The following is a 10,263-nucleotide window of genomic DNA, read 5'->3' on the forward strand; positions in this document are numbered from 1 at the left end:
AAAATGAAGCTTTCATTCGTCTTCTTGATCTCATATATTCATAGTTGCATTATAGCGATCCCTATCGTTCCCAAGTATTGACGAAACTTAAGTTTTGTTATTTTAGTTACGTTTGTTTAAAGCCATGTGTTCCTACTTTACTCTATTGACCAAAAGAGAAGACAATTTCTCAGGATATTTTATTCTGCATACAGAATTTATAAGACTAAAGAGAAGGGCAAAACAGGAAACACATAATTTAGAAAAAAAAAAAAATACATAAACCATTTTAGCGAGAGATAATATTAGCTTAGCTGGACAACAGTGACGTCTGTGCTGTTCAAATCTTTTTCTTCGTCTCTTCGTCAAAATAATTATTCTCTCTCGCAGCAGTCCACAGCTTCCTTCTACAACAATGCAGGTGAATCATGATTACCTTTGATTTCACCATTCGAATGTTTCAATTTCTTGAGCTACTCTAACAGTTATGTTTTGTTGTTTTTTTTTCTTACTGTCTCTTCGAATCCCGATGTAGACAAGAAGTGTTCAAGTAAATAATGTCTCAGATCTAGCTACAGAGAGGGAGATTCACGAGTTTTTCTCTTTCTCAGGCGACATAGAACACATTGAAATCCAAAAGTATGTTGTGTCCGAACCTTAACTTTTGTCTTAATTCTTTCTGGTTAACAAAATTTGAAACCTAATTTAAAGCTGTTTGTGGAAATTTTTAGGTGCAAAGAAGTTGGGCAGTCTCGAGTCGCATTTGTTACGTTTACTGATCCTAAAGCCCTTGAAATTGCTTTGTTATTATCGGTATGTGATAATTTTCTTTGTTATGTCTATTTCACCGACACCTTCTATGTCTCATGTTATTCATACAAAACATATAGCTTTCGTTTAAGGAACTTATACATTTGTGATACTATTAATCTATAGAGCTGTTCAATGTCTTGTATATATATTAGATACTAAAGCTCTTTGTACAAAACTCTTTAAGTGTATATTTTGTGATAACAAATGGGAATCTTGTATACATTTAAATGCTAATAGAATCTATTACATCTTCTTTTGTAGGGTGCGACGATTGTGGACAAGATTGTTACAATAACTCGAGCTGAAAACTATGTGAGGCGTGAGATAAAGGTTGTGTGTTGTTTTGAATCTGCTTCTGCATGATGTCTTAGTTTCTGACGTTTCTATATATGCAGGAAGTAAGAATGGTGGACAACGCAATGCCCCTTGGTCTTCAAGAGAGTACTACACAGGTTAGTAAAACTCTTGTAGGGAGTTCAAAAGAGCAAGTTTGTGAATATTATAGTCTTTAAAACATGTTTTTATACAGCAATAATGTAAAATGAACTCCATTTGCAGACGAAAACTACGGTGGATGGAGGTAATAGTAGAGCATATGTTAGCAAAGCACAAGATGTGGTGGCAACTGTTTTGGCAAAAGGTTCTGCTCTTGGACAAGATGCAGTGAATAAAGCCAAGGCTTTCGACGAAAAGCATCAATTAAGAGCCAATGCTTCTGCTAAAGTTTCGTCTTTTGACAAGCGAGTTGGGCTTACTGAGAAGTTCACTGTTGGTATTTCTGCTGTTAATGAGAAAGTAAAATCTGTTGATCAAAAGCTTCAGGTCTCCGATAAAACCATGGCAGCATTATTTGCAGCCGAGAAGAAGTTAAACGACACTGGTTCAGCTGTCAAATCAAGCAGGTAAAGAATTTTTGCTTTGAGAATCGATCTGGCAGGAATCAACATCGCCCATCTTTCAAAGTTTTTTTGTTCCTGACTTCATGAATTGATCATTGTCAACACTATTATGATGATGAACCCGTTTGTTCTGTTTATATTTTTTTGATTATGCTTCCAAAAAGATACGTGACTGCTGGAGCTGCTTGGTTTAGTGGAGCTTTCAGTAAAGTTGCAAGAGTAGGTCAGGTTGCTGGCTCGAAAACCAAAGAGAAGTTCAATCTAGCAGTCTCAAATATGAGTTCCAAGGTGAGTCATCAAACCAATCAAGTGCAGAATTTGTTTTGTTAACTGTGTATGATAATTGTAGTTTGATGTACTTACCTGCTCCTTTAAGGGATGACAAAGTAAACTGATTAAACTGGCTTCTGCAGGATACACCAATTGCTGTATAATAAAAAGGTAAAAAGCTTGGACTTAAGTAAGCTTTGAAGTCAGGATCAACGGAAGTTGCTATGCTGGCCTTGTGTAAACAAAATTTTTGTGATATAGGGTATTCTCATTCTTTTAGTGTTCTGTGTGTGCTGCATTGTCTTCAAATTTACTTCATGTTTCTTATAAGTGCAACTGTTTTTGGATTTCTCAGTTTCTTATTTAAAGACCTGGTCTTTGATTGTATTGTTTTGCTTTGTAAGGTTACTATAACTGCATCGATTAATGACTACGCGATTATAGTTTCTCTTCCTATAGCTTATAATTTGATACTCAAGACTTATTTGGTTTGTCCACGAGAAATATACTATGGTAAACCACTTACACAATGCGCAATTAAGCATCCTTTGAAAGAAACAATATGTTTATATCCAGGCTTTTGATGTCCTAAAGGTCTCGATGTTCGGTTTTACACATCTAAAGCTGAAGTCTTCTCTCATGTTCTGGCTTGACCAAGTTTTAGATTTTGACACTAGTTGACAAGTCTAATACCAAAAAACAATAAACAAAAGCAGGATGATTCAAACATAACCCCTTCAAACGGGATCCGGTGCTTCAACCCATTAATTTCACTTCTTGTCCCATGCTACTCCATCTTGGTCTAACAGACGCTGAAGAAAGCAATAAAACAGAGTAACTCTAAGTTACTTGACTACAATATGTGGAACTCAAATGGAAATAGGCGTTGTTAACTTCACAAACCTGTTTTGCTTTGGTGAGTATTCCCGTCTAAAGAGGTCATGAGCAGCACAGGGGCTTTTCTGTTTCTGACCAGCTTGAATAAAAAGGTGCATCCAGGTTTTTGACCATTGGCCTCACAGAAACATTTCCAGCCGCGTGAGATGCTAAACTTGCGAGAGCATTTACTGTATTTCAAACTTAACGTCCATGTCCTTCCATGTTTGTTCATTAAATTTATCTCGTGAAATTTTCCCTTCAGTATGTTTGATCTTGAAAGCCTAACTGGAAGATACTGCAATACCAAATAGTTAGACTCAAAACTTCGAATTATCTCTGGAATGTACAAGCTAGTGTATAACAGTAGGAATAAAGTGAAGTGCTAACCAGTCTGTCTTCCCTTAGATTAGAAACTGTGACAGATACCACAAAGCAAGAATTATCTGACAAAGACAATGATTCCGCTTTCGCAGACTCATGTTCTACTTCTTGCTTAATATTTTGCGAGTTCTTTCCTGGATATATAAGATTCCCTCATTAATATTGCATTCCTAACTACATATCAAAACCAAAACAGTGGTGAACTTACCAATGCTGCCCTCATCCTTTTCCAAAGGAAAAATCCGGAGTATAGGTGTTTTTCCATTTCGGACCAATATGAGCTTTAAGAAAGAACCAATTTCATGTCCATTTCTGCAGCAGAAAGCTCTCCAGCCTCGCCTGACTTTAAACCGACAACTTGATTTATCGTAGCTCAAGTTTAGTATCGATGTCCTACCTCTTTCATCCATAAAAACAATCTCCTTGCACAGTTTACTCAGACCACTTGAGGTTGTAAGTCCTTTTGGAAGATTCTGCAAATTAAATATCCCATGTTGATCACACTCATTCATGAGTATTACTAATTCATCCTACAAAATTCAGTTAAATAGAGTAATAAAAGTTAAATACTTCTTACAAATGAATCAAGTCGTTGGTTTGAAGCTGTGACAGGGACCACAAAACTAGTGTCGTGTGATGAAGAACACAAACTCTTGGGATCTTTCTTTACTAATCTATCTCTTATAAGCTTTCCAGAGTCCACTTTCATCTCCTCTTTCACAGACTCATGTTCTACTTCTTGATTAGTCTTCTTTGAGCACTTTGCTGAATCGAACACGTTCCACCATAATTCATAATCATTGCATTCTTAACTACATATAAAATCCAAGAGAGTGCTTAACTTACCAATGTTGTCCTCATCCCTCTCCAAAGGAAAAACCCGGAGCACAGGTGTTTTCCCATTTCGGACCAATATGAGCCTTAAGAAACAACCAGTTTGATGCCCATTCTTGCAGCAGAAAGCTCTCCAACCTCGGCTGGCACAAAACCTATTAGTTGATTCTTTGTAACAAAGTTTTATTTTCGATGGCCTGCCTTTTTCATCCATTAGAATCATCTCATTGCACAGTTTACTCAGACCACTTGAGTTTGTAAAACCTCTAGGAAGACACTGCAAAGAAAAATATTCCAAGTTGATAGGATTATTTATGCAGATTCATTCAGTCCAATATAAGAGTTATAGAGTGAAAGGACTAATTACAACTGAATCAAGTCTTTGGTTTGAGGCTGTGACAGGCACTACAAAATCAGTGTCCACTGATGAACATTCATTTCTTGCGGTTTTCTTCACTGTTGTAACCTTTCCTGAATCAGAAGCACATGCATGCACCACAAAATAAACGTCAATAGCTTAGTTCCTCTTTTGGTAGTCGAAAAAACAGTAAAGACTCTCTCAACTTATACCTGTCTTGTCCTTGACATCTTTATCGTCTTTTTGTGATGAGTAAGAGTAACGTATCTCACAAGAACTCTGTCCAAAAGTTGTAACATGAAACAAGAGATTCCCTTCGTGTCTGAAAACAAGAATGTCTCCGACCTGAAGATTGTGAGCCTCTGCGAATTTCTCCCATCCTTTGGACAATCTTCGGCCGTCCATCTTAATTATCCAGGTCATCTCTGACATGTCTGATCTCAGTTCTGCTGTGTTGCCCTCTTGTCTTCCCTCTAGATAGTTTGAGTAAAAAGCTTCAGGAATCAACTGCAACCAAAGAAGAACAGAGTAAAATATATATATGTAACATGCAGAGAGGCGACATAGAGAGAGATATTACAATAGAGGTGTTGAAGCCTGGGAGAATGGGCTTGAAGAAGTGAGGCTTTGCTGAAGAGAACAACACTGAATCGGCCATTGACGAACCAGTCAAATTCAAAATCTTCAGATTTTTGTGAACATAAAATGAGAGAGAGTTATAAAGCTCGAGTCTTTTCGTTTTCCTCACGCTGTTCTGGTCTGGTCTTCTTCCACGTACTACTTCTCAATTAGTCATAACTTTGTAATATTTTTTTTCCTTTTTAAAACAATAATCAAAAAACTAAAACTGTAACAATAACCAAACTTTTATGGCATTTTTAATAGGAACACATAATTATGTATAGATGGCTCTTCACTGTTGTTGAGTCCAAGCATAAAAATGACATCTCGGCATCACAATTTTTCTGTCTAAAGCCACAACAAGAGATCATCCCAAAGAGCAGCAACAAAAAGCTCATCAACATGAAATTCTAGACGCGACACGAACCAAAGGTTATCATCACCACCATCACCATCGGTACTCACAGTTGCTGAAATTTGTGTGGCTCTTGATAAAACTGGCCACTCGGCAGTATATACACCAATCTCTTCATATATTGTTCTACCGGTTTTACTCCCATCCAAGAGCAAAGGAATGAATTTCAGCCCAGCTTGAAACTGTGTAAAGAGTGCCAGAGAGTCCTTTCCATGTTGATGATGATTCTTCTTCAGTGTATTGTTTCTGTTTCTGGACGATTCCAGAGAACAAAGGCACAAATGAGACCCCAAAATGGGTTCCCACTCTCCTAAGGCTCGAGCTCGAGCCAACCACTATTCCTATATCTGCTTCGAGGAGACACAGCAAGTCACCTACTGAATCTCCAATATAAACAGTCAGGGGGCTTTTCTTCTCGTTGATATCCTTTCCATTTTGTAGGATACTTTTGAACTGTTGAGCTTTGTCGATTGGGGATTCAACCTTTCTCTCGATTTCACCAGTCGAGATGGATTCCTCGAATGTGAATTCATTAGCATGTACTTCCACTGCATCTGCTCCACCTGTAAAAATGAGATTGCTTAGCATAGTTTCTTAATTTTAGGACCTGAACTGTCAGCAAAAATCGTGAAGCTAAGGATATTGGCACATACCAGCACAAAAGGCTGCCCTTATAAGGTCACCGCACCAACAATACGAAAGCACGTGAACTTTTGCATTCAGATTCTCAGTCGCTAAGATTTTCTTGAAGACATTGATGCAGCCATCTTGAAGAATTAACCTTTCCCCAGCTCGCTTAATGTCTTCAAGATTCAGGCCCTTGAGTACACCAGACTCGATCACTCGATTGTTTGCCTCATTCTCAAAATCTGAGAGCTGCTCTAGTGCTTTACATAAACCCTCATAGTCAAACTTGTCCGCTGCAAAAGAACAAAAGAACAAATTTCCCACATTGAGAGAAAAAAACAGACAGAAAGTCTCAACCATCTTATAAAGGGCATATAAATTATTATAGTCGTTGAATCTGTATAAACTAACAGTAAAAAAGTCTGACCTTTTTGCTTATTCAGAATATTCTCTATGCATTCTTCATAATGCTCTGTGTATTTTTTAGAAAGTAGATTCCAGGTGTTCCTAAGGTCAGATGAGAGCATTCGCTGAATTTGTTGTCCAGATCGACTCAATTCATCTTTTGGGGCAGTTACGATTGCTATTTCCGCTAAAATAGCAGAAGAATCCACAACGGTGCAAGTCAGATCAAAATCAGAAAAGATCACCAAATCATTTTTTGAATGGTTCTTGAACAGTGGAACTATGGTAGGCTGAGCAAGCGGCTGGGCATGGAAAAACTCTACTTCAAGTTTCATAGCCTGTTGATACAACTTTTCTATTATGTCCAATTCTTCACCAGTCATAGAGACACTAAGCTTCTCAAGCAAGTCTTCAGTTTGCTTGGCTGACGCCTAGATTTAACAGAAAACAGACTATTCATTATACAAGATGCATCATCTAAAACAGCATACTAAAAACCCTTAAAAGTTCACAGAATAATGCAGAAACATACAACTATGACATACCTCGAAAGCATCACTAGAATAATTATCGATCCATTTCTTGTAGGGTTGGTTCACATCACTGGGGTCAAAAAGTGCTCCGAACTCCTTACCGAGAAAGGCATACAACCTCATGCAAGGTGTCACAGCACCAAGCGTGTAGGCAGCAACTTTTGTTTTTTCAAATGGAGTATCAAGCATGCCGGGAGCTTTGCATCCTTCTACTTTACCGGATGCTGTAGCTAACAAGAACTCAGTGTATCTCAAAGTTGCTGAGTTTGTACTTACTTCTTTGTTGATGTCTAAATCCCAATCCTGCAAGGATCAGACAAACGTACTACTGAGAACAGAATTTGATAGAAAAATTATAATAATGATGTCAATGATATTAGTATAATAAAGCTGACAGAAAACTTAAGAAGTATTTTTCAGAGTTTAGATTCTATTCTATGACTTTAATTTTATTACATCCGATTCTGTTATGTTCTTTTGTCCAATTCTTAAACTTACATTGCAGGGATTTGGCTGAAAACTATATATCATAGTAAAAGACTATGAGATATCAAACAAATGAAAGTAAACTAATTAACAGCAGTGTATTCTTTTTTCCTGAGATGATATGAAGATGTTTTACAATCCAAACAAAGCAGGAACTATCTAGTTAATGGTGATGCTCAGTTTCTAGAAATTATGATAAGTGAGCATGTAATACAGAGAAGACCTTTATGTTTTACCTGTACAAATGAGTCGTGCATTTTCAATTCTTCCATCACGCTTTTCCTCAAGTTAGAAATTGCCAATTTATCATCATCATCATCAGCACACTCTGCTGCCAACTCATACCTAAAAAAGCAGGAACATGTTTTAATAAAGAAAGCCTTGTATTGAAAGGTTCCCAGAGGGTTGATATAACCAACTCTTTATATCTGATAACGGATACGCTAAACAAAAAGTTCCTCACATTCATTGTAACACAATAAGATCATTTTATCAACTGCTAAAGTAAAAAAGATACAGTGGCACTGAATGAGAGCAGCATCCTAGTAAGAATCCTATCCTATATTCCTATGTCAAAGGATAGTAAGGTACTAAAATCACTTGCAGACACGAATGACCACACTATATGTGAGGCAGAGAACAGCATTACGAAATCTTAAAAATCATTCCAAGGGAACATAGAATCTTACAAAAATCAGAGGACCAGAGAAAAAGCATTTCAACATAAATACACTGTACTTGAAGTACTTTCTTTGATACAAACTTTGTCATACATGCACACAGGGACCAATAGAAAACTAATCTTTCATACCACCATTACCAATAATTAGGAGCCAATCCTTTATCTGAACTTCATATCACTAAACAACAACTTCAGAAACCCAAAAATTCAGATGTATGAATTCGTATATACTAAACATTATCCACATAACTTGTGGTTCATAAATGATATAATGGTTGACAAAAGCATCAATCATATATATTCCATATAAGATTTCTTCTCTTGCATATCAGGTACACACACAGCTTCAGATTCTAGCAACCTACAGTTCATGGAGTTTTAAGCAAAATGTGAAGCTCCAGATCCATTCTATCAATAACGATTTCTAACCCTAATCTAAAACCCTCCAAAATCTCTAAGATTATCATCTACATTCATCTTCACTTTGCAGTCTAAAGGATCAACAACAAAATTGCCAGTATAACCAACTACTAAAGCAAACTCTCGAGCATCACTGTATCCACAATCCAAGTAAATGAAGGCAATTCAAAAGAAGAGAGCTTACGCGTGAGCAAAGGCCTTAAGGAAATGAACATCCTGAGCAATATACTGACGAAATGTATCGATCTTGAGATTTCCGGCGGCTAAACAGACGGCGAATGGGCTGTAGATAGAGAAGAGGCACTCTCTGTTAAACTTGATCCAAAGCTTCCTTGCGAGAGTTTCTTCCGAGTTGGGAGTAATCGCCATCGCTGAAGAGAAGGCGGCCGCCGCCATTGGACTAGTCGCCGATCGGAAGACCGGAGACTTGATGGGAACCCAGAGAGAACAGATCGGCGCGGCGGTTAGTGGAGATCGGAGGAGACCAAGCGAGTTATTGATGAGGTGCGTGGAGAAGAGGAAGCGCATAAAACGAGTCGAGATTATAGAGAAGAGCTTCGCTCGTTGTGCAAGGCTCGATGCAGAGACGAGAGTACTCACTTTTTTTTTTTTCGCTTCTAATTTTGATATCTTTATTTTATTTTTATTTTTTCTTCTCAGCTCAATTGTCTTTTACTTATGATTTTATATCACAAAACAATCCAACCAACTAGTTACAAAACCAGAGAAACCAAAGATAAAGGCCGAAAATAAACGAAAGACTAAGCCCAATACTAATACGGTTATTTAGACAACCTCTAAATTAATGATTCAAAACATTTATTTTTCACAATCTAGGATGGCGACGGCGGCAATTTGTTTCAAGGGGTAAGAGATGGCTTTTTCGTGGTTTGTTTTCGGTTTCTATGGGGTCTGCATTGATTGCTTTTGGTTATGGTTGGTCTCAATCTCGCAGTTGAGGAACTGCGGGATTCGATTTACGGTTATTGATTGGAGATTGTGGGGTAGGATTGGGAAATCATTTGGGATCGGGTTTCATATCTGTTCCAATGATTCTACTCGGGATTCTTTGGGGATCTGGTTATCCATTGGTGGCAGCTGGAATCGGTTTTGGCAATGTCATCTAGTGATGGGATTTCAAGATTATCTTGTCCATCTTCCGGATCGCGAGAGAAAGGCGAGTTATTTTGTTTTAGGAAATGAGAATCCATCTTTACTCAGAGGCCAACTGATACAAGATTCGGTGGTGAGCTTTTATTAGGATAGAGATGACGGCTTCACAAGATGGCGGTCGCTTCTCTCTTGTGAAGGAAAGATGGTCGCTGATGTAGATCTGACACGATGGCAGTCGCTTCTCTCGTGTGGGATCGAATGAAGGGATGTGATTGGTCTCTGATACAGTACACGATCTTAGCCTTTTGGAATCACACACACAAGACAAGAACATGTTTATTATCTTAAGAACACTTAAAGAGAAGAAGTGGAGGAAGTTCGGTTCTTTATTGATAATCAATGGTAAAAATCATACAACTGCTGCAGGGGACTTTATAAGAGTCATTCAGCTAGCCCTAGGGCCGAAAATAAATGCAAAAAAAATACAAAAGGAAACAAATAAAAAGCAAACACAAAACCCATTATTTTTGGAAAGAATATGACAAAAT

At 37.7% G+C, this 10,263-nt stretch overlaps 3 protein-coding genes across 4 annotated transcripts; 1 reads left to right on the forward strand and 2 right to left on the reverse strand.

The window, feature by feature from the left end:
• The first annotated feature begins 301 nt into the window (after positions 1–301).
• LOC17877401 (binding partner of ACD11 1) lies at positions 302–2,417 on the forward strand. 2 transcript variants are annotated; one of them, XM_006284260.2, is made up of 8 exons: positions 302–400; positions 515–618; positions 711–792; positions 1,054–1,122; positions 1,188–1,244; positions 1,351–1,694; positions 1,856–1,979; positions 2,105–2,417. In XM_006284260.2, exons 1-8 carry the CDS (start codon positions 395–397, stop codon positions 2,123–2,125), a joined length of 807 nt encoding a protein of 268 aa, XP_006284322.1. In that variant the 5' UTR covers positions 302–394; the 3' UTR covers positions 2,126–2,417. The 2 variants fall into 2 exon arrangements, with proteins under 2 accessions (XP_006284322.1, XP_023634476.1); XM_023778708.1 differs by having other exon boundaries at positions 1,054–1,104.
• Positions 2,418–2,491: 74 nt separating this feature from the next.
• On the reverse strand, positions 2,492–5,173 carry LOC17878198 (B3 domain-containing protein REM-like 3). Its single transcript, XM_006283447.2, has 9 exons — positions 4,994–5,173; positions 4,626–4,920; positions 4,423–4,526; positions 4,068–4,332; positions 3,799–3,986; positions 3,430–3,694; positions 3,228–3,355; positions 2,865–3,135; positions 2,492–2,773 (listed from the first exon to the last, which is right to left on the reverse strand). The coding sequence occupies exons 1-9, from the start codon at positions 5,069–5,071 to the stop codon at positions 2,718–2,720; spliced, it is 1,650 nt and encodes a 549-aa protein (XP_006283509.2). The 5' UTR covers positions 5,072–5,173; the 3' UTR covers positions 2,492–2,717.
• Positions 5,174–5,261: 88 nt separating this feature from the next.
• Positions 5,262–9,234, reverse strand: LOC17880084 (bifunctional TH2 protein, mitochondrial). Its single transcript, XM_006283236.2, has 6 exons — positions 8,787–9,234; positions 7,737–7,845; positions 7,027–7,317; positions 6,504–6,912; positions 6,103–6,369; positions 5,262–6,012 (listed from the first exon to the last, which is right to left on the reverse strand). Exons 1-6 carry the CDS (start codon positions 9,128–9,130, stop codon positions 5,585–5,587), a joined length of 1,848 nt encoding a protein of 615 aa, XP_006283298.2. The 5' UTR covers positions 9,131–9,234; the 3' UTR covers positions 5,262–5,584.
• Between the last annotated feature and the right edge of the window lie 1,029 nt (positions 9,235–10,263).

The sequence above is a fragment of the Capsella rubella genome, unplaced genomic scaffold, assembly GCF_000375325.1.
Source record: "Capsella rubella cultivar Monte Gargano unplaced genomic scaffold, Caprub1_0 scaffold_7, whole genome shotgun sequence".
Taxonomy (NCBI): domain Eukaryota; kingdom Viridiplantae; phylum Streptophyta; class Magnoliopsida; order Brassicales; family Brassicaceae; genus Capsella; species Capsella rubella.